General features: G+C 38.2%; 1 protein-coding gene across 2 annotated transcripts in view; it reads left to right on the top strand.

Annotated features, from left to right (window-relative positions):
* Positions 1-300: 300 nt before the first annotated feature.
* Positions 301-25,313, top strand: part of LOC131532118 (cadherin-like protein 26) — a 36,974-nt gene continuing 11,961 nt past the window's right edge. For both annotated transcript variants that reach the window (XM_058763537.1, XM_058763538.1), the window contains exons 1-11: positions 301-392; positions 2,366-2,488; positions 2,658-2,807; positions 2,923-3,067; positions 4,096-4,268; positions 4,425-4,556; positions 4,670-4,852; positions 12,838-13,157; positions 13,269-13,411; positions 13,721-13,945; positions 14,407-14,628. In XM_058763537.1, coding sequence (XP_058619520.1) covers positions 342-392; positions 2,366-2,488; positions 2,658-2,807; positions 2,923-3,067; positions 4,096-4,268; positions 4,425-4,556; positions 4,670-4,852; positions 12,838-13,157; positions 13,269-13,411; positions 13,721-13,945; positions 14,407-14,628 — 1,867 coding nt within the window. In that variant the 5' untranslated portion in view covers positions 301-341. The remainder of the gene's footprint in view (positions 393-2,365; positions 2,489-2,657; positions 2,808-2,922; positions 3,068-4,095; positions 4,269-4,424; positions 4,557-4,669; positions 4,853-12,837; positions 13,158-13,268; positions 13,412-13,720; positions 13,946-14,406; positions 14,629-25,313) is intronic.

Genomic DNA, 25,313 nt, shown 5'->3' with positions numbered 1-25,313 from the left:
ATAAACATTAACAAAAGTAAATATTTAAGAAAATCTAAATTTATTTTATTTTAATTAGGTGCCAGGGCAGCTATTTCTTCATAATGACTGAAACTAAATAAATTAAAAAATTATATACACATTTATTACAAAAACAAAATGTCAAAACATAACAAAATACTAAAGATTTCAATGAAATTAAAATGACAACAGAATTATGCAAGTAAAATCCATTTCAAAATACTAAGAAAAACTAGTAAACCCTGGCCCCAGTCATTTGAATATGCCCTCCCCTCTTCTCTCGTGTGTCATATGAGTAGCCTGGATTACAGTAAGAGACGGAGGAAAGCTCAGTCTCAGTGATGATCTGCTTCAGCATGAGGACCCTTTCTGTCAGCTTTCTCCTGCTGCTGGTGAGTTAAAGCTCTGTGTGATGTGATACATTAGAGACGCTCGCACCGCCTCATGTTTCTCTGCTCATATTTCTAGACAACAGCCGTTTATGTTGCAGGAACTAAGTCTGTCAAACAGTACAAAGCCTGTTTTATGAACAATGGGCTACAGAAGGTTTGCTTTCCAATGAATGATTAGCTGATGTGATTGTTTGCCTTGCTTCAGATAGTCAGAACTGCAAAGGAAGGGCATACTTGAATTAGTTCTGTTGAGTTTGGTTTATGCTACAGCCATTAGGGGTGTGGATGAAAGGGACTTTCATTCCTCTAAATCTTCTGGGTCATGACACAAGAACATTAGTTTGCACTTTAAGAATTGTTTGCATTGTAAGCTCATGCCTTAAGACTCCTGTCTACTCTCATATATGCTTTAAATAATAAATAATTATGTGAATTGAGTCAAAATGATGATTCAAGTACAAATATTCAACTTTGAAAGGATACTTTGTATCTTATTTTCAGAAGCTGGACCACAGATATGTGGACTTCTGTTAAGTGGCCTGTAAATGTAGACTATAACCTCATGCTATCATTCCACGATCAAAATTAAATTAGGTTTTTAGTTAATCATTCCAAATTACACTGTTGGAAAACAAATGAGTCAATTAAAATTAAATCATAAATAATATGCCTGTCAGACTAAATGAAGGGACTTACACCCTGACATTACGAATCAAATATCTTTATGCAACATTATTTATTGTCTCTTTTGGTGATAAAATCAAGTATAAACAATCTATGTCTATGCAGTGAAAACTATATGTGACCCTGGAGCACAAAACCAGTCTTAAGTCGCTGGGGTATATTTGTAGCAATAGCCAACAATACATTGTTTGGGTCAAAATTATCCATTTTTCTTTTATGCCAAAAATCATTAGGATATTAAGTAAAGATCATGTTCCATGAAGATATTTTGTAAATTTCTTACCATAAATATATCAAAACTTAATTTTTGTTTAGTTATATGCATTGCTAAGAACTTCATTTGGACAACTTTAAAGGCGATTTTCTCAATATTTTGATTTTTTTGCACCCTCAGATTCCAGATTTTCATATATATTGTTGTCCTATCATAACAAACCATACATCAATGGAACGCTTATTTATTCAGTTTTCAGATGATGTATAAATCTCAATTTTGAAAAATTGACACTTAAGACTGGCTTTGTGGTCCAGGGTCACATTTAATTAACCTGATTATGATGATAACTGAATATTAACCTAATTGTTTTGTCAAAACCTTCACAGCAAAGTGTTTATATTTAAAATAAATTTTCAAAGTAATTTAGGGATCTACATTTCAAATTTAAAAGCATCTTCACTATAAAAAAAATAAATAAAAAAAATAAAAATAAATAAAAAACAACAAAAAAGAAAGTTAGGGTTAGGTTAATAATAGTACATTATTGTAGTTTACAAGTCTATTTACATCAGAGGTTATCACTTAATTCAATGCGTTATACTTGCCATATTCTTTTTTTTTGGTCAAATTTCTAGCAATTTTAGAGTGCAAATTAAAAGTAAATCCTACATATTGCCACAAAACCATTCAAATTTGGTTCTTTGACTTTCATATGATGTTACCAGATTATTTTGTTGCTGGTAGCCATTGACTTCCACAGTATGGAAAAAAAATATATATAAATAAATAAATAATGTAAGTCAATGGCTACCATCAACCAACATTCTTCAAAATTCTTTAATAATATTTTGTATTGTTTTCATATTATTTTCATGAAAATAAAGTACAATTTCTCAATAATTATGGGTGCTGTAATTATTATTATTATTATTATTTATTTATTTTAAATTTTTTGCAGTTCACATAAAACTCAAAATCTCACAGGCCTCTCTGTGATATGGACGTGTTTTGGCCAGATTCACACATTGACTTTGACATTGTAACATAACATACTGTCTTCTTTTCAACCCAGTCTGTCTGGAGCGTGTGTGTCTGGGCTGACAGCGGGAGGATACGACAGAAGCGTGCATGGATCATTGATTCGTTTACTATTGAGGAAGAATACCCTGGTCCGTTTCCATATAAAATAGGCAAGGTGAGCGGCACCATAACAGTCACTGCTTTCAGCTATAGAGCTCATTCAATTCAGTTTTATCTGAATAGTATTTTTCACATTACAGTACATGTTAAATTGCTAGATAATAATGATCATGATTGTGCTATATAAAATGAACATTTTAGTGTTTATGCTGTTTGTGTTTCAGGTTGAACTTGATAGGTCTTATCTAGTAAATTACATATTACATGGTGATGGTGTGGATAATGATCCAAAGAATATTCTCAGCATTGATAAATCAGGTTATGTTTTAGTACATGGAAAGGTGGACTATGAAAGCGGCCCTAAAATTCTCCGTGTAAGTAGGCCTACTCCTTAAGAGTGTGGTATCCATTGCATAACAGCATTGAAATTTATTTAACTAGATTGCAAGAAAGGCTGGTATAATTGATATTCACTGGACTCAATTGCAGTTGAAATTTGAAGCAAGAAATCAATCCAATAATGAAGTGGACACAAGACTTGGGCTTGAGATCAAAATATTGGACATAAATGACCATGCACCAAAATTTCAAAAGTCAGTCTATGAAGTGTCTGTGGACGAGTCACATGATCAAGGTAATCCATACACTTCACTACTTCACTATTTCATTTATGAAACCAAACAAACAAAACAGATCATTCTGTCATTACTCACCCTCGTGTCATTGCAGTCCGCAATGCTGTTATTTTTCTCTTCATAACATTAAAGTAAACATTTTTTTTACAGCTTTTGCAACTGCCCTTACTATTAAAAAAAATTGTTCATCCCAATATGAAAATTCTGTCATCATTTACTCACCCTCATGTGGATCCAAAAGACTTTTGTTAATCTTCGAAACACCATTGATCACCATTGTATGGCAAACGAAAGCTCAAACATGTTTGCTTGATGTGTGAGAACCAGTGAGCTTTGTTCTTAGTTTTGACGCAAATATGTTTGAGCTACTATTTATAAAATACCATATTAGATGTGCTCTGTGTATGTGCCTTGATCAATGTTTAAATGAGAATAAAAGCCTAAACTAAACACGCTCATCATAGGAAGTAATCACATCTCTGCAGAACTTCTGTATCAAAAAAGAAAACTGCTCAATTGATGGATTACTTTTACAGTGTCTTTATGTACATTTTAAAATGCCAACATTTTGGTGTAATTTGGGACAGAAATCTGAGGTTTCACTAAGGATATCTTCATATGTGTTTTGAACAAAAGCCTTATGGGTTTGGAACGACATGAGAGTAATTTTTGGGTTAAATATCCTTTAACTGCAGGCAAACACATGGTTAATTAATAAATCTATGGACAGTGAGGAAGATTTCAATGACTTTTATTTTGGTTATATTTACTTTACTTCTCACGTCCATTGAATATGTGTTTTTTGAGCTTAATGGCCACTGGTCACCATAAACCGTTGTTGAACAGCAAGGGCCGCATAAGGATTCTTATGTATTTATATATATCTTATATCTTATATATTCTCTATATTTACATCATAATTTTCCACAGTAAGAATAACAGTATATAGGTTTGAAACAGCATTAGGGTTTATAAATCATGATGGATGTGTAAGTATTAACACTTAATTTTCTCAATATGTATCAAGGCAAGGAAGTACTGACTGTACTGGCTTCTGATCAGGATGATTCAAGTACAAACAATGGAACATTCGTTTTCACAATCAAGTCTGTCACACCAAAGACAGATAATGTTGAATTTTATATTCTTCAGCAAAAAGAATCTGGGACAATTTATTTGAGGGGGTGTTTGGACTATGAGGTATGAACTTAATTTCTTTCATTGGTATTAATGCACTATTTTTGGACCTTTGATACGTCTGCTATTCCATTGAGACAACACGTTTTGCTTTTCGTGCTTTATGAATATTTCTCCTTTCCCATCTAAGAAATGTTCTGCTAAATGAATCTTTTCCAGAAAGCTCAGAAATACACACTCCTTGTTGAAGCAAAGGACGAAGGGGAAAAGATACAGCTCTCAAGTACAAGTACACTGATAATCAATATTTCGGACAATAATAACAATCTTCCAGAGTTCTCTGGCAAAACAGTAAGTTTCATAGTGGACTGTTATTATGGTTGTGATATTCTTGATTATTGCTTTTAATGGCAAGTTGGACATACTTTCCAGTGAAACCCAATGAAACATTTGACTTATTTTAGGGACCAGGGAAGGTCAAGGAGAGAGAAACTGAGGTTGAAGTTCTGCGACTGCAAGTAACAGACAAAGACGTCCGTGGTTCAAAAGCTTGGAAAGCCAAATACACAATCCACGGAGATAAAGAAGAAATATTCAAAATAGAAACAGACCCTGTTACGAATGAAGGGATTTTAACAGTTGTTAAGGTAGGCAGATGGTTGATGTTTTGTTTTGTAAGCCAACCTGCCCAAAGGTTGAGTCCGTGTTGGTTATGATGCTCTAGAATCAGTGTTTACACAGAAATGCCTTTAATGTTCACTCTGCACAAAACACATTCCCACTCCTAACTCTTGGTCAGGACCCTTTGGCGTCACTTTTTGACCTCTTTTGTTTTTTGACATGCAGGGTCCTCCATTGCTTTAAATAAGAAACCTTTGATGTCAATATGCAGATGCAAAAGGCATTTGGAATTTAATCGTCATGATTAAATTATACATTGGGTAATAATTTTGCCATTATTGCATATATGTTGGGGTGTGATTTTTCAATGTAAACGGTCAAAGCAATTTTATTTACATTACACTATTTACACATTTATGAGCATGTAACCCAACCCCTTCCCCTAAACCTAACCATTTGTCAATATAAAACACAGGAAATAACAGGCAGATACAACTATAGTCACAATTTAATCAAAAATTATTTATATTCCAAGTCTTCCAAGGCAAAACGATTGATTCGTGAGAGAAATAAACGCGATCACTGTCTTCAGCCGCCTTAAGGTCAGATCCTGTGTTCAGTCTGTGTACAAATTAAAAAAATTGTTGCCAGACGAAGCATTACGTCAACTCTGGTTGTGAATGCTATAGGCTCTTGTATGTCTCGTGACCGATTGCATCATGCTGAAATATGGTAGTAGGTGTGTTCGACTTCATGCGGCGTTACACAGACCAATCGGCCGCTTGCAGTCAGAATTGAAAGTGGAGCCGTCAAATTTTTTAATTTTCAGTTCAATAATCCGGCCCTCAAATGAAGCTAATTGAATAGCCCTGCTGTTATACATTAAAATGGGTGCGGAAGAAATACGCATTGCAAACGGAGTATGTGTGAAACAGGCCTAACACGATGGCCTGCTCAATTTGCCGAAAACATGCAAAGGACAAGAATCTTGTAAGTAAAGTAAAAGACCAATTAAAAACATTGTAAATATGTTTAGTAATTGTAGTAGTAATGACTGCCTGTTTTTGCAAAAAAAATGGCCTGTAAATAAATGTTTGGCTGGTAAAATTTATCACATCACCAGACATTGGTGGGTGTGGCAAAAAGTTAGTTTTAGGCCCTGGCGCCATCTGTTAAAGTACAGTTCAACACACAGGGCCCTATTTTAATAATCTATCCCTGCGTCCCAATGTTCATACTATCCATCCTACATAGTATGTGAGATTACAATAAGTGTGTCCCAAAGCATAGTATGTTGAAAAGAGTATGCCAAAAGTCCCTGGATGGTCTACTATTTCAGGTCTATTTTTGAAGTGTGGATCCGTGCACATTATAATGGCTAAAATTGCCCACAATCCATTGCGGTTTGGCGAAGGATTCGGTCCAGAACTACAAACACAAATAATACCCGTTAGAAAAACTACAAATGTGGCGGATGCACGCGATTGACGGTTAGGTAGAGAGGTTTACAAAAAGGGGTTTGAGTTACTAATAATCAACATTTAACCTGGTAAAAAATATTTATTTATTGTTATCCGTGTTATATTTCTTCTGCCACAGCAATGTGAACTTTTATAAACATCCATTTGGTCGTTAACTTTTAAATGCATCATTATGTAGAAAATATAAGCAGAGTTCTCGGCATTAAAGACCTGCGACTGGCAGATCAACAAGCTACTTCTTTTCTCTCCAATCCGGTAGGAAGTTAAATGAAATGACATGTGGAGGATGTTAACAGTGACAAGATGATTGGTTACAGTGACAGGGTGTGTGTAACAGGTGCGACAGAGCGGTCCGTTAAACAGCAGTTGTGTGACGTGATAGTATGTCCCAAAGCTTGTTTACTCTTCTACTACACACTCAAAAGTGTGTACTTTTTCTTCACCAAAAGAGTACATACTTTAAGGGCGTAGTATAAGTAGGCACATTGGGACATGGTCTATAGCGCATGGGGCAGGTGCACTATATTTTGGGTATAACATGCAATAAACCAATCAGAGTCTCATCTCCCATTCCCTTTAAAAGTCAGTTGTGCTCGCACCATGGCAGATTGGCTATTTATATGGCAGAATTTACAAGAGCAAAGACAGAACGCATCTCAGAGAGGAAATGGATCTACTCGTGTACACAATTATAATCTTTTACATTGTAATCCTTTCATTTTTTTAACATTTGGCATGTTTGTGTGCTGCTGCGCATCCCTGTGTGTGTAATAAGCAGAAGCGTGTTGTGCACCCGCCTATAGGCGCATATTACTAACGTGCTCTTTAAATAAACAAAACAAACAAAATAAATACTGTGCCATTGACTTTAGACCAGGTTTTAGTTGGTTAATGGCGCAATCGTTTTCAGTTGGCTCAAAATAGCAACGCGCCAACAATGCACCTGAACACACCTTGTTTTCAGACCAGCTCGCCCATATGCGAACAGATGGGTGCAGCGTGGAGCTGGACATGAAAATGATAACTGAAACAAGCAAAAAAAAAAAACACTTGCCTGGTTGCATTCTGCTGGGTGTATGATAGGGCCCATACTATTTAAATACCAATAAAGTGTATATTTGCTTTTATTTGTGTTTTTGATAAATGTGACTCAATATAACATTGCGACTACAGTAAAAAAGCTTTTACTGTTCTAAAAACACATATTTGTGAGAATTATTGGAATTGAAGATACAAAAACATACATCATCGTTGTCATGTGGTGAATTTGGTCAATCGTGAAACAGCTGTGTCGTCATCAGAGCTCCTGCAGTTGCTCTTGAGAAGCTGCTCTCAAAACACTCTCGCGGTACTTTCATGATATACGTCACAGACACAGTGACATTGCCCCCCACCGTCGCACGGTTGGGCTTACCTGGTTGATTCTGCCAGTAACATATGCTTGTTACACAAGCCAGACAAAATTTCTAACCAGCACGCACTGCTTCAAGTCAGCCGCCGATTGGTCTGTGCAGCGCTGCATGAAGTCGAACACACCTAGGCTGCATTCCACTCCACTTTTAGACATGCACTGGCATCCCTAAGCACTTCCCCTCTGGGGAATCCCCGCTGCCATTTTGAAGTGCATTCCACTTCATGACGTGGATGAGGGAAGTTTATATGTACAGTCCCTCGACCCCTCGATTTTGACCTAGGGAGCGAGTCTGCAGCTGTGTTCGAAATGGCATACTTGCTTACTGCTTACTGCCCAGTACACAGTGAATACTGCCTTCTATTTTTTAAAGAATAGTGTGTGAAACAGTATACAATAAGCAACAAATGTTTCAGAGTAGTATCCTTAAGTGTTGTCACATGACAAAACAAACATTAATTTAGCACAGCTGTCAAGGTTGTTACCTTACAAGCAATTGTGCTAACCATTCTTTTTACAAAGGCTTGTTAATAAGGCTTCATACTAGTAAATTCAAATTCAATGCCCAATTGAACTCATTTCATAACTGATGAACTTTACATATTGGACAGAATTGAATCAACACCGAGCTGAGCTGTCTGTAACTGAACAATGATATGTTTGGCAGTTACAATAATTGGAAAAAGTGGTATATTCTAGTTACACTAAGTGCAAATAATGATAAATTCTGTTTACACTAAAATAGCATTTTCTTTAGCAACAGGTGTGTAAATAGTAGTTAGGTGACAGATATTTATACTTCAGTACTGTAGTACATTATAAAACAGTATGCAATAACATATTGAGTGTAAATTATCATATAGGCCTATATAAATTTCATTAGATGAATGCCACTTTATTGAGAAAAAAATACATCTAAGCATACCTATTAACACTGTATTATTAATGAGGCGTTTTATTTCCACTTTTTTAAATATTTACTTAATTTTTATTGAAAATAAATGCCTTTCTGATCTGGTATGTGATGGGAAAAGGAGTAGCATGAGTTTGACAAAAGGCAAATTTGAACACGGGTCGATCGCATCAAAAGTACTCAGCACACGCTTTTTACTCGCTACGCCACTGATACTACAGAAATACACTGTTTATCGCAACCAGGCAGTTTTGTTTTAGATAAACAATGATAGTTTGTAGTTTATATGTATATGTACATATACAAGTCTTATATTTATAATTACTATTCCCCACCTCCAGTTCATTCACGCGTTTGAAGATGAAACGTCACATGGAGTGCGTTGCGTTCTGGGAAACAGTAACCCATGCAGTGTCTTCAGATGCAGATATCAAATTTCAGCAAATGTAGCCGGTAATCCGGGCATTCCATGCACACAGAAAATTCACATACTGTTCACAGTATACACACAGCATACTGCAATATAGTAGGAGTTGTATGACAGTATGCCATTGTGAGCACAGCTTCTGTGCTGATTTCAGTGTTCTTGAGTTATATTTAGCAGATTCTGGCAAATATAGTAGATCATCCGGGTATTCCATACATACAGAAAATTTGCATACTATGCACAGCATATACAGTATACTGGATACTGCAGAAATAGTAAGAGTAGTATGATAGTATGGCATTTCGAATGCATGCTTCACATGCACACTTCAGGCCGCTCCATACAACACAATACAACACAATTATGATGTCATCGCAGATCGCTTTTAATTTATTCCCACCCCAAACAACTCTATAATTTATATAATTTTACATTTATAACAGCCCAAGCATACCTATATAGAATGCTGCACCAAACAAATTAATAAGGGGAAAAATGTAAACAAAAAACCAACTCCATATAGGATTCTAAGTGATCAAGGGCTTAGGACAGGGCTATTCAATTACAAATTCAGTTGGGCCAGATTTTCAGACCAAGAAGGTTAGCTGGGCCAGTTATTTCAGCGGCGAAGCAACTCGTAATGACACATTTTAAAACCAACACAAACAAATTTATTGAATACATATAAGGTTTATTCATTGTTTCTCTTTTAACTTTGGTCAGTTTGCACATCAAAAGGTGCATAAAAATACAATAAAAGAGTTAACTGAACATAATCTGAGGTAGCCCCTACTACAAAAGAAAAAAAAAAACTGACCTCTTGCCTAGGCCTACCTAGGCTACATATCTGACCTATCTGATCACAAAGTGCATAAAACAAAATAGTGTACAGTAGTAGATAAGCAATAACATTAAGTTTCCTTTTGAAACAAAATAAACATCTTGCTCACATTTGACCCAGGAACATCTCAAAGTGCATAAAATAAAAAGTGCACAGTATTCACGGCTATAACTAACACATGAATACAAGGTGGACTACTGCACATATTGCACATACTGAGGGAACATATTTTAAATCACCACATTTATAATTAGGCATGCCTTTGTTACACATCCAACATTATATTGATGTAGGCTACAGTTACCCAGCTGATTTAGTGGGAGAAGTGGCATTTTTTGTTTTGAACAAGAGCAGTGACTAGGCTCGTAAGTTGTCAATGCAATCCGAAGGCATTGGTGGAGAGTACAGTCAGTCAGGGAGCAACGATAGTTGCTCTTTATGGAGTTCATGTGTGAAAAACTTGACTCACATGTGTATGTTGATCCAAACATACTGAGCATGACGATCGCTACTTTCTTAATGTTAGGGAACTGATGTACGTTGACATCAGTCCAAAACATTATAGGCCCGTTAGTGCAAAGCTCCTGTGCCATGGTTACAGATGACTGCATGTCAACAAGTTCGAGTGTGAATTTCCCCTCGTCAATGGAAGGAACCACTTGCTTTGCTCTGGCAGATAAGTCCCCTTCTAATGCAACAGTGAACGGGTCTCTGACAAAAAGGGCCAGCTCTGAGGGCAGAACAAGTCCATCCAATCGACCAGCAAAGTTCATTTTCAGCCTCGCAATGAAATCTGTCATCACATCCGTGATTTGTGCGGGGGATGAGATGAATTTGCGGAGTGTCGGAAAATGCAGCATTCGGCCTGTGCTCAAATCAATTGCGAAAAGGTCCAGTTTAACTGGGAATGCGCGCATCTGTTCCACAAGGTCGATGACAGTTTTGTCTCTGCCTTGTAGTGCCAAATTGAGATCATTCAGGTGTTTGAATATGTCGCTCAGAAAGCTGGCATCGGCCATGAAGTTGTCGTCCAGTATGCGACTCAAGTGCGTTTCTGCCTTTTTATGCTTGCTGCTGCGGAGGAAAGTTATGATCTCCTCTCTGAGACCACAGAAACGCTCCAGTGCTTTGCCTTTGGACAGCCACCTCACGTCATTATGCAAAAGCAGGTCGTGGTGCTCAGCAGACATTTCTGACAGCAGCATGCGGAACAAGCGGTGTTGGAGGCTTGATGTAGAGCAAATAAAATTAATTGTAGCCATCACGTTGTCCATTGTCGTTTTGAGCGCTCCGCTTAGTTTTGCGCACAACACCGCCTGATGCACAATGCAGTGTAAGGAGATCAACTGAGGTGCAACAGCGGACCAACGTGCTGCCAAACCATTCACTTTCCCTGTCATGGATGGAGCCCCATCCGTCACAAGCATGCACACAACGCGTGTGTCTGACCAGACCATTGTCTTTAAAAAAAGCGGAAATTTCCCCAAAGACTATATAGCCCGTTGTGTGTCCTTCTAACGGCAGTAGGCAGAGCAGCTCCTCTCTGAAGCATTTGCTGTCAAAAAAACGGACATATATGCACAACTGAGCAGTATCAGTTTTGTCTGTGGACTCATCTACTGCTATAGACATAGTATCAGCTTTCATCAGGTCTCCTAACAGCGTTTCATACACATCTGCAGCAAGAATTTCAACCCTACGAATGTTGGAAGTATCTGACAGGGGTACGTTTTTTATAGCAGATGCCACGCTCGTTTTAATTTTATCGTCATTTATCACCTCATCCACGACGGCCAGCATACAGTCCTTCACGGTTTCAGAGTCTGTGAATGGCCTTTTCTTTTTTGCCAATATCCAGGAAACACGAAGGGATGCTGCGGTAGCTCTCTCTTGGGCTGTGAATGACATGGTAGTACTGCTCCGGTTGTAAGATGCAATCAAACTCTGCACTTTTGCTGCCCTCTCTTGAGATCCCTCTGGAAAATTGGTGTGGAAAGTCTAGTGTTTCTCAACGTGGTGCCTCCGCAAATTGTAATCTTTAAGTACTGCAACGCACTCATTACAAATTAAACACATCGGTTTGGCGTTTGGATGTGGCGGTAAAATAAACAAGTATTTGTCAGTCCAGGCAGAGTTAAACTGACGGTTTTCATTGGCAATTTTACGTTTCAGTGTTGAGAAAGACATATTGATAGTAATCTAGGCTACCGGCACGCTCTGCATTGTTTGCGTGTTGCTAGGCTACGTGGTCTGTACTACTGTATGAATTTATGTAGGGATTTTTCGTTTTTGGCGGGACCACGGGCTGGGCCATTTGGAGGTTGCTTCCGGGCCGCATGTGGCCTGCAGGCTGCCAATTGAATAGCCCTGGCTTAGGACATTCCAAGGGTTCTGCCAGAAGTGGGACATAATCAATGCCGTACATCTGAGTAAACGAGACGGAGGGAAGTTTGCAAGTGAAGTGCACAAAAAAATGGACTGAAATGCAGCCGTAGGATCTTTCTGAATGAGATGTGAGCGTGTGACAGGAGCAGGATAATTTTCAGCGATTAAAACCTTATGTTTTTTATGGTCAGTTTTTGCAATAAGTACCCGTGACTGTACATTTATTTGCCTGTTACGTGTTTTGTATTGTTCAGAAGTGCGTAGCTTTAAGATAGGGGTGAGGTTAGGTGCTCCAAAATGTATATAAAATGATTTCTATTTTTACAAATGCATGCAAACCATGAAATGTGTCTTGGTCTGAAGCATAAGGCAAACAACTCAATGCAATGGAGTGCCCTGCACGTTGAAAAGTGATGCTAAATGGGTTCCTGACCAAGACGTGATGGGTTGCTGGGAGACGAGCTATTTTAAACACAAAACAGATACAAAAACAGCTCTATATACATTTATGTTGATTTTTCTCTAAACTCTCTTTATTTTTGGCTCATTTTAGCAAATGGACTATGAGGAGCAAACAAATCACAATCTGTCCATCAGTGTCCAGAATGAAATTGCTTACTTTTCCTGTAAGATTAAAGAGAAAGTACCAAATGCCATGTGGGTGCTCGACAAAATACCCCAAAACTCTGATATGAGTGCTTCAAACCTCTATAACAGCATTCCAGTGACCATTCATGTAGAAGATGTCAATGACCCTCCGGTGTTTATACCCCCTGTTAAAGACGTTGTGGTAATGGAGAACATAGATGTAGGAACAAGTCTTGCAACCTTCACCGCTAAAGACATGGATGGAAGCCACGTAAACACATTTAAGTAAGAGAAGCTAATATTACTGTATATGTTATTGGCACTGTATAGTTCATTGAATGAAAAGTATCACATATAAACAAAGGTGAATTCATCTGGTGTTTCTTCGAATCTCAGATTTGTTACAGGTGAAGATATTGATAAATGGATAACTATTGATGCAAAGACTGGAAAAGTATCCACGATTAAAATTCTGGATAGAGAGTCACCATTTGTGATAAACAGCACCTATACAACAACCCTGTATGCTGTGGATGAAGGTAAGACATTAAATGTACTCATAACTATTACTGATATTATCATATTATACCAAGTATACCTATATAGACAATTCCTTTCCATTTATTTTCAAATTAATTTCATTTGAGATACATGCACATTTACGTTGCATTACAGAATGACCTGTGACTGCTTAAATCTTGTTTATCTGATAATATAGTTTACTTACATCAAACAATTCTCAATCTCTTTCAAATATTTGATACACTAAGCTTGCAACTTCATGATTCCTGATCATATTTTATACTAATAAACTGAATTTCTGTTTCTTTTGTCTCTCCGATCTGCAGGTGTTCCTCCGCTGACAGGCACTGGAACTCTAGTCATTCACCTGAATGATCAAAATGATAACGTACCAATACTGGAGAGGAATGCATTCAGCATTTGCATAGATAAAGAGCCCACAATCGTCAACATCACAGCCGTAGACCTGGACTTTCCTCCATTTGGATCACCTTTCTACTATGAGCTTTTGGGAGATGTTAAGGACAAATGGAGTGTTGAACCAGCTCATGGTAATGCCACCATCTACTTCACTCAGTCCAGACAACCCTACAGTTTCTGAACATCATATTTCACTTTGAAAACACATCACAGAAGTAAAATGGTTCATGAACACTGTTTTATGTTGACTTTAGGCAAATAATGTCTTGAGTGTTCTTCCATGACCTCCTTAAGATTGCGTTACTGTGCCTACATTAACAGCCAATATTTTAGAATAATTAAGATTTGTTTATGTTTTTAAAGGAAAAATATTATTTAGCACAACTATATTATTTATATAAAATAGTTATTTTAAATTGTAATACTATTTCACAATATTACTATATTATTGTCCAAGAAATGCAGCCTTGCTGAGCATGAGAGACTTATTTCAAAACATTTAAAACTCTTAATTATTCCGAAATTTTTACCCATACTATATACTTACAACAATATTAACTCTCATTTTATCATCACTATTTTTCTCCTAAAGGCACAACGGTGAGTCTTGTAAAAGAAAAACGTGTGTATTCAGGTCATCACCTCCTCCAGATCAAAATATCAGACCAGCAGGGATTTTACTCCATCCAGAACCTGACGGTCACGGTGTGTGACTGCTCTATCACTCCCAACTGCCATGTCAGGATGGTCTCGCAGGCTCGGATGGGGCCTGTTGCCGCCTGGATGGTTGTTCTTGCAATTCTGATTCTCACAGGTGAGATGGTGATTTCCAATGTTTGAATGAGTACTAACAGGAAAGATTTTGAAAACTGTTTCATAATACTGAAAACCCATCCTTCTGTACAAGTCAATCCAACAATTAAAGGTGTGGTAAAACAACAAAAGACTTGTCATGGAAACCTGTAGAAACCTGTTTTTTGAATGGCACATACAGGTGCATCTCAATAAATTAGAATTTCGTGGAAAAGTTCATTTATTTCAGTAATTCAACTCAAATTGTGAAACTCGTGTATTAAATAAATTCAATTCACACAGACTGAAGTAGTTTAAGTCTTTGGTTCTTTTAATTGTGATGATTTAGGCTCACATTTAACAAAAACCCACCAATTCACTATCTCAACCAATTAGAATACTTCATAAGACCAATAAAAAAAACATTTTTAGTGAATTGTTGGCCTTCTGGAAAGTATGTTCATTTACTGTATATGTACTCAATACTTGGTAGGGGCTCCTTTTGCTTTAATTACTGCCTCCAGGGGCAGACTTAACCAATAAGCGAGGTAAGCAGCCGCTTAGGGCCCCGGGGAATCAGGGGGCCCCATCTGATATTGGCGAAACATATTTGCAGCGTTGAGCAATGTGACCAGAAGTGTTTAAGTTAGAATCCACTTACCGATCAAAATGCCGAGTTTTTGTCATGTGCTGAGTTCTGCAAGTTCGGGGATCAAACTCTCGTGTCTTGTAAATAAAGGGTTGGGTGGTCGTGCTTGTCATGTGACACACAGCAGCCACGATAGCACTGTATAACTGATATAAGCTTGTGTTTTATTTTTATTTTATTCCTTTATACTGTAAAGGAATAAAATACTGTATTTCCAAATGTGTTAACTATATCAGGAAATATCTTGATTCTCAAATATGTAGCTTGTTGATCTGCCAGTCGCAGGTCTTTAATGCCGAGAACTCTGCTCATATTTTCTACATAATGATGCATTTAAAAGTTAACGACCAAATGGATGTTTATAAAATTTCACATTGCTGTTGAAGAAGAAATATAACACAGATAACAATAAATAAATATTTTTTACCAGGTTAAATGTTGATTATTAGTAACTCAAACCCCTTTTTGTAAACCTTTCTACTTAACCGTCAATCGCGTGCATCCGCCACATTTGTAGTTTTTCTAACGGGTATTATTTGTGTTTGTAATATGCATAAGTTAATGCGTTTGCACCTTTATAGATTATGTTATTTGATCAATAAATGGTGATGGGCAAAGTATACTAATAGTGTAATCTATAATAATAATAGTGTAAAACTACACATAAAAACCTGACTTTTAACTTAAGTACAAGATATGGGTTTCATGCCATAAAATATTTTGGTCCCACTTTCTATTAGGTGGCCTTAACTACTATGTACTTACATTTAAATTAATCATTTGATACAATGCACTTATTGCGTACATACATGTTTTTACATTGTACTTATATTTTTAAAAATACCTATATGTACTTACATCTGTAATTAATTTCTGTAATTACATTTATAATTACACTGTTGACCCATCCCGTACACCTTAAACCTACCCATACCACCAAAGCTGTCCCTAACCTTACCCATATCCCACCTCAATAGCAGCAAAAGTGTTTTGCAATACAATATGAACACAATAAGTACATTGTACTTATTTTTTGATGTAAGTACATAGTAGTTAAGGCCACCTAATAGAAAGTGTAACCAATATTTTTAAAGGGGTCATATGATGTTCAAAAGAACATTATTTTGTGTATTTCGTGTAATGCAATGTGTTTACATGGTTCGAGGTTCAAAAAACACATTATTTTCCACATACTGTACATTATTGTTGCTCCTCTATGCTCTGCCTTTCTGAAACACGACGAGTTTTTCAAAGCTCATCGATCTGAGAAGCGAGGTGTGCTCTGATTGGCCAGCTATCCAGTGTGTTGTGATTGGCCGAATACCTAAAGCATGTGACGGAAATGTTACGCCCCTTACCATGTTGTGATGCCGTGTCCGGCGCGACGAGACTAAAACAATAAAACCCATTATAAAGAGGCATTTGTTGCATTCAGTGAGGACATAATTACTGATTATAATGACTCATACGGTCTTTTTTCGTGTTGCGCGTAAATGATAAACATATGATAAACATAACACCATGTCTGCATTTGTGATCGTAGAAACGCCAAACAAGCACTACTCTACACAGCTCAAAACTCGCGTTTGAATAGTCAGTAAGTTAGCAAATTCTTTATATATCGAAACGTACTTACAGGCTGTGAGTTAGAAGCACCAGACTGTCCTTGCGTCGTTGGAACTGACCCACTTTATAGTGTTGACATTGTAGGCTACTCTCTCCCAGGTTCAGAAAATAGTCCTCCGTAAAATGCGCTGCACACACTCGAATATTTGCGTTGTACTGTTCTGGAGCAGTGTTGTATACACAACTTAACCACTGATTTCTGGTTGTGTACTCATTTGGAAGGCCAGACAAAGTACTTTCGCTTTCACAACGAAACACACAGCATCTCCAGGACATGGCGCTGGCGGCAACAACAAAACTACAGTGAGAATAAAAGTTATGCCTTCTTTCATTGCGTATGCGTTTGGGCGGTGTTATGCAGTTCTTACCACACCGTGACGTAGACGTGGGGGCGTATTTGAATGAGCCGTTTTAGGAAGGCGTGGCAAAGTCTTAACTTTTATAAAGAATATCTCTTTGGGTTTGAGACTTTAATCTTTGCAACTTTATTTTATATATGCACAAACAGCTTGTAACACTCCAAAGACAAAGGAAAACATGAAATTGCATCATATGACCCCTTTAATACGACTGAGTTTGTATTTAATGTGAATTTAATAACAATATTTTAAGTTACTAATTATAACACTTTCACTTTACAGAGAGCAAACAACATTTACATTTTCAAAGAATATTTTCATTTCAGTCTAGCCAGAGTTCAGGCACTCTCAAAAACTCCCATTAAAATCACTGAAGCTGTTTATACTGTGAAATGAATATCTTAACTTACATTTGTAAGCACATCTACACTTTGTTGTTTCTGATGAGAGAATTAGCCAGATAATTCAGTCAGCGAGCAAGTGAACAAAACACCATGTTTCAGCGATGACTCATCTAAACGTCTCTGATTGGTCATTGCCTTCATAAGCTCAACAGAATCGTGTGTGATTGGTTATAATGCAGCGCTGTACAAACGTATCTGTCTCTGGCTCAGTGCCAGCCAGCGAATGCAGATTTGAATTGAGCAGCTGATGCTGTGCCGCACTGAACGATCTAATCATACCAGTGTAATTGTATCAAATATAAAAAATATTATTTGGCTATGATTTTTTTTTTTTTTTTTTTTGTCTTTTGGAAGCTGCATTCAAAATCCACTTGGCTCAGAAATCTGAGGGGGCACGTGCCCCATCACTTTGAATGGGCATGACGCCGCTGGGGCAGACTACCTTTGTCTCAACAGATCTTTTCAGATTATTCTGCCTCTTTTACTGGATCTGCTCCTATCTAACTTCTTGAATAAACAAGTAGTTTCACCATTGGTGCTTGCGTCTTGAACATTCTTCCTCAATTATTTACATTAAGTGGTAGGGAACCCCACACACAGTTCACAGGTTCAGTCTTACTGGTTTCACTATTCGCCTCCCATACTTGGTTCTAGGAGTGGATGTCAAATCTGGAATATCCAGCTTCTTTGACTCCTGAGTGGTAGGGAGTGACTCTGATCAGTCAGGGAGGAAAACTGATCAGGGGTTCTGCTGTTGTCCTCCTTTACTTCTGTTTGCATTTGTACCAGATGGTGATGGTTACGTCTTACAGTCCCTTGCTGTGTGTTCACAAGGTAAGACCTCGGAGCAGAGTGACTGTCAACAATTGTTGCTGATTCTTTAGCATCAGATATCCAGACATGATCTCCTGGCTGCAGTATACTGAGTTTTCTGGCTCTGTGACTCCTATTGAAACATTCTGCATCTGCATCCTTCCTTTCCGTCTCTTCTGAAGAAACAGCCACGGTATCAGGGAGTACTGGGTTTAGCAACGATGGCAGTGTAGGCACAGTCGTTCGGAGCCTTCTACCCATAGGAAGTTGAGCCGGACTGTACCAATTCTGCAAGGGGGTAGCTCTATAAGCTAAACAAGCAAGGTATGGATCATTGGCTTTCTTGAGAAGAGCCTTCACCATCTTGATTGCCCATTCAGACTCACCGTTGCTTTGGGGAAATCTTGAGCTACTAGTTACATGAACAAATCTACATGAAGCTGCAAAGGATGCAAACGAGTGCCCAGAGAATTGTGGCTCATTGTCTGTAACCAGTGTCTCTGGAACTCCATGACGCGCATATGGACTTCATGTGAACAATGGTAGATCTGGTAGGTGTTAAAGGTGGGGTATGTATTATTTCAAAAACGCTTTAGAAAACGAGTCGGGCCGAGTACCAAAACAAACTTGTAGCCAATCAGCAGTAAGGGGCGTGTCTACTCGTGATGCGGGGGAGAGAGAGCTCAGTGCACAGGACAGACACAAGACCGAGCCGAGCGACGACAGAAAGATAGAGATAGCGGGTAAAAAAACAAAAGAGAAAAACGTCTGCAGAACAAAAGAAGGTTTACACCGTGTCTACACCACACGCGGCAGTTGTTGTGTTGCGCAGCACCGCACCGCACCAGCTAAAGTCTGTCTACAATGGGCGCGACAAAGCGACCGTTGAAAATCATTTGAAATGAACGCGACAGCAGTTTACTGTCGGGATCCAGTGTAGACAGCATTATTAGTGATTATAATGAGTTCTATAGTACTTTGTGGAGCCGCTTACGTCCGGTGTAGACCCGGTGTTACAATATATTCAGTTCCTGAAATATTTGGTTCCACTGGGTGGCGCTTACGTGAATATTCATCAGGTTAACGCCGTGGGCGGGGCCATCCAAAACCGGACGAGTGGAACAGAAATTATTAGCGTGAGTGCCTCAGATCGCGTTTTGTTTTACGGATTATTTCAAGCAGGTAGTAAAATTGAACTAAGTTAAGCTTCAACTACTCATATGATTGTTCACATTTTGTAAATAACTAATTGTTTCTGTAAGGTGTTTCTTAGTACTCTGTTTACCTTCATCCTATATGATCACTATTTAGGTAGTGTTGAAATACAACTACAAAAAAAAAGCATATTTCTCCGAATTTCTCCAAGATTACTTGTTGACTGTTGACGTTTTTCACGAATGTATGAGATTAAGCGTTTTCAGTGTTTAAATAAATATTTACAAATATATTCTTGCATTTTTATTCTGTCTCCCAATGTCGTCTGTGTCTAAAAATAGCCTTTATATTATACGCTGATAGCTCAAGACCACACAAGAACTTGGAATCGATGTTTGCGTGCTTGAATGTTTCTCTACACTCAACTCAACATAATTTTGATACACAACCCTCATGCTTTCTTTATCAACAGTTATCATAAATGTTAAGGTTCAGTGGCATTAACTGTTGTATTCTGTAACGATGCTTTAGAATGTTGGGCAAGTTAAGACATTTATTTCAATTGTTTTTATGTCTAACCTCTAAACAATTTACAGCTCATCCATTTACATCATCCTTCTCATAAAATGCACTAGTGTTAATGTAATGTTATACTTAAATTAGTCCAATAAGTAGGCCTAGTTTTTCTAGTTGTTATTATTTGCCTTTTCTGCTGTAGTGATATTTTACTTTCCTAACCTCATTAGTAACAGCCATTTTTTGTGCCAACATGTTTACTAAATTACATAATAGGTTTGCTTCATGAGTAATTTCAAACGGAACTGTAGCCTACATTTTATCCCATATATAGGAATTTGTGGTTGAAAAATTATTGAAAAAGAGTTGGAAAAAAAGAGTCTGTAAGAGATATTCCTTGATGGCTAGCTCTGTGCATTGAACAAAAATCAAGAAGAAAAATAAAAAGCGAGCTCAAATTTGTTTAATTCAAATATGGGTGCCATTCCAAAGGTAAGTGCAAGTTGTAATAGAACAGAGACAATAGAAATTTTGTTTATTTTGTGTTTATTTTTGCACATAAAAAACACTTTCACGTTTGGCTTGTTTACACGTTCCATGTGATACCAGCCATAGCAACTGTCACATTGAATCTGAAAAAGACAGTAAAATCAATATGAAAATGTAAACTAGCAAAGTTAGAAAGAAAAAGAAAAAAAAAAAAACTATATAAAGAACACATTAAAATACCCAAGAGTCAGTGTCATCCTGAGTGTTAGGATATTTGTCCCCACATGACAAGCATAGATTAGACAGGTTTTCTGTGGAACCAAAAGGCATTAAGGTATTGGTGTAATGATGCACATCACCACATCTTATTGGATGTTGAATGTTTCACAAATTGAATGTATCACACATATATGTAAACAATTATTTCTTGGCCAGAACTGTGTACAACAGCAAATGCAAATCGCCAGGTGTGGTGTGTCAACAACATAAATAAAAATAGTGTCATTTAAAAGAAGAGGATAAAGCCATGTTTATAATATAATGTGATATACCTAATGCTATCTAAATGTCATATATACTATTTAGGCTGTTTAAATTTGATAACCATTCACAAATTTCTGTTTAAAATGTATTGAGTTTTTTTCGATGCATTCAAGTGGAAATTTCTTTAATAGTAAGATAAAAGCATTTTATTTATATTTATCTGTAAAAATGTTTGTCGAGAAAAATCATGGGATTAAGGACCAAATTACTACATCAAGACTAATAAAATACTTATTCAAATAAGTGTACATTTCCTTAATTTTTGTGATATACCTTTTTCTGTAGTATTGTTTTCGTGTTCAATTATTTACAAAAACATTACATAAGAATGATTACATAATTTAAAGGCTATTTTTAGACACAGACAACATTGGGAGACAGAATAAAAACACAAGAATATATTTGTAAATATTTATTTAAACACTGAAAACGCTTAATCTCAGACATTCGTGAAAAACGTCAACAGTCAACAAGTAATCTTGAAGAAATATGCTTTTTTTTTTTGTAGTTGTATTTCAACACTACCTAAATAGTGATCAGTTCTGATATAGGATGAAGGTAAACAGAGTACTAAGAAACACGTTACAGAAACAATTAATTATTTACAAAATGTGAACAATCATATGAGTAGTTGAAGCTTAACTTAGTTCAATTTTACTACCTGCTTGAAATAATCCGTAAAACAAAACGCGATCTGAGGTGCTCACGCTAATAATTTCAGTTCCACTCGTCCGGTTTTGGATGGCCCCGCCCACGGCGTTAACCTGATAAATATTCACGTAAGCACCACCCAGTGGAACCAAATATTTCAGGAACTGAATATATTGTAACACCGGTGTAACGACAAGGCAAGAAGTAGGACCTGTGTTAATATCGGATCAGCTTTCCAGCGCTGGGGAGAACTCAAGGAGCAGGAAGGCCTGCGATCGGACGCCGAGGCTGCTTTGTTTCTTCTCGATCAGTGAGTAACATTGGTTTTGCTTTGTTTCACAGAACTAATCGTTGCCTGGGATGCGTAATGCATACGTATGTGTGGGGTGGAGCTATCAAAATAGGGGTGAGACCCTTTTGGGGTAGGGGTGTGTTTGTTTTGGTGATTTCAAATATCAACATTGGCTACCAGAAATCGCGTACCCCACCTTTAACTGAGCTACCTCAACATATCTGAAATAGTAGTCTACCACAAGCAGGTACGTCTTGTTTCCCAACATGAACAAATCTGCCCCTAGCCTTTGCCATGGCCTGTCAGGGAACTGAGTGGGCATAAGGGGTTCTTTTGGGTTCTATCTCTCTTTAATGCATGTCCTGCAGTTGAGAACTATTTCCATAAGCTGATGACTTAACCCTGGCCACCACACTGACTGTCTTGTTTAGAACGCTGCTTCTCATGGTGGCTGGAATAACCAGCCTCGTGCCTCTAAGCAACAGACCATCTTGCACAGTTAAGACAGCACGTTCTGCCCAATATCGTTTCAATATTAGGTAATTCTTGCTGCACTCTGTCCACCCATCAACACAGTGTTTCATCACACTGGAACAAACAATGTCACTTTTTAATTCCTCTCTCAGCTGTCCCAAATCTGTTGTACTTGCTGGTAAATTTTCCAAGAGAGAGTCTACATACTGTATATGTTCGTGTCCTCCAAGAGTTCTCTGTCTTCTTGTGACTCAATCTGTTTTACAGGAGCGCGTGACAGAGTGTCAGCTACCCACAAGCTCTCTCCTGGCAAGTGAACGATGGAGTTGGAGTACTGCATCAATCGCATTTTAAACCTTAGGAGCTTGTGCTCCTAAGAGACTCAGTAATGGCTTGTGATCGGTCTCCATTTCACAGTGCTTGCCAATGAGAAAGTCTCTGAATCTTTTGCACGCCCATGTGAGACCCAACGCCTCTTTTTACACTTGTGCATACCTTTACTCAGTCTGAGTGAGAGATCTCGATGCATAAGCTATCGGTTTCCATCCTTCCAGCCACTTCTGCATAGGGACAGCCCCTAGTCCATAGGACAAAGCATCCGCCGACACTTTGCAATCTCTGTTCGTGTCATAAATCGCTAGAACAGGTGGAGACAACAGTGCATCTTTCAGAGTTTGAAAAGCTTTGGCCTGTTCTGTGCCCCAGATCCAACAGTTCTTTTTCGACAACAGGTCACAAAGAGCTTTATCTTTGTCTGCCATTTGGGGAATGAACCTCCCTAGCTGATTTACCATTACATCATTTGCTGTACAATCTCGCTTTGCATGAGCCAAGGAGCTACCACACTTACGGCACTGGTTGCTATTCATTTTGCCGGAGAGTGATGCATGAGGCTTTTGTTTAGGGTTGTTCCCTTTCTGGGGTCTGCCTACATAATGCTTTCCCTTGAACACTCTATCCACAGAGCTAGCGTCAGCAGCCACAGTGTCCGATGTGCTTCTCAGTGCTGCTTGCTGTCTTTCACCTCCTCGCTTTGTCTTGCCATTGCACTTGCTTTATCCAGCGTTAGCTCACAATCCAGCTGCATACATTCAGAAAGTAATCTGCCCGTCAACCCCACAACGAGTCTGTCCCTAATCAGATCATCATGTAATGCTGAATAATTGCAATGTTCCGCCAGAGCATACAGTGGGGGAAAAAAATTATTTGATCCCCTGCTGATTTTGTATGTTTGCCCAATGAAGAAATGGTCAGTCTATAATTTTAATGGTAGGTTTATTTGAACAGTGAGAGTCAGAAGAGCAACAACAACAACAACAAAATCCAGAAAAATGCATTTCAAAAAAGTTATAAATTGATTTGCATTTTAATGAGTGAAATAAGTATTTGACCCCTTCGCAAAACATGACTTAGTACTTGGTGGCAAAACCCTTGTTGGCAGTCACAGAGGTCAGACGTTTCTTGTAGTTGGCCACCAGGTTTGCACACATCTCAGGAGGGATTTTGTCCCACTCCTCTTTGAAGATGTTGCCTTGGCCATGTGTTTTGGGTCATTGTCATGATGGAATACCCATCCACGACCCATTTTCAATGCCCTGGCTGGCTTCAATGCCCTGGCCCTGACGGTACATGGCCCTGTCCATCGTCCCTTTGATGTGGTGCAGTTGTCCTGTCCCCTTAGCAGAAAAACACCCCCAAAGCATAATGTTTCCACCTCCATGTTTGATGGTGGGGATGGTGTTCTTGGGGTCATAGGCAGAATTCCTCCTCCTCTAAACACAGCGAGTTGAGTTGATGCCAAAAAGCTCGATTTTGGTTTCATCTGACCACAACACTTTCATCCAGTTCTCCTCTGAATCATTGGCAAACTTCAGAGGGGCCTGTACATGTGCTGTCTTGAGCAGGGGGACCTCGTGGGCGCTGCAGGATTTCAGTCCTTCACGGCGTAGTGTGTTAACAATTGTTTTCTTGGTGACTATGGTCCCAGCTGCCTTGAGATCATTGACAAGATCCTCCCTTGTAGTTCTGGGCTGATTCCTCACCGTTCTCATGATCATTGAAACTCCACGAGGTGAGATCTTGCATGGAGCCCCAGACCGAGGGAGATTGACAGTTATTTTGTGTTTCTTCCATTTGCGAATAATCGCACCAACTGTTGTCACCTTCTCACCAAGCTGCTTGGCGATGGCCTTGTGTAGGTCTACAATCTTGTCCCTAACATCCTTGGACAGCTCTTTGGTCTTGGCCATGGTGGAGAGTTTGGAATCTGATTGATTGATTGCTTCTGTGGACAGGTGTCTTTTATACAGGTAACAAACTGAGATTAGGAGCACCCCCTTTAAGAGAGTGCTCCTAATCTCAGCTCGTTACCTGTATAAAAGACACCTGGGAGCCAGAAATCTTGCTGATTGATAGGGGAACAAATACTCATTTCACTCATTAAAATGCAAATCAATTTCTAACTTTTTTTAAAATGTGTTTTTCTGGATTTTCTTTTGTTATTCTGTCTCTCACTGTTCAAATAAACCTACCATTAAAATTATAGACTGATCATTTCTATGTCAGTGGGCAAACATACAAAATCAGCAGGGGATCAAAAAATAATTTCCCCCACTGTACAAAGCTGTCACAAATGAATCCACAGACTCATTTTCCTCCTGCTTGCACATACTGAAACGAACACGTTCATAAATCACATTTCTCTTTCCCACAAAGTGTGCCTCAAAGTCTGCTTTT

This window comes from Onychostoma macrolepis, chromosome 23 (genome assembly GCF_012432095.1).
Source record: "Onychostoma macrolepis isolate SWU-2019 chromosome 23, ASM1243209v1, whole genome shotgun sequence".
NCBI lineage: Eukaryota > Metazoa > Chordata > Actinopteri > Cypriniformes > Cyprinidae > Onychostoma > Onychostoma macrolepis.
This window is presented reverse-complemented; position numbering and strand designations above follow the sequence as displayed.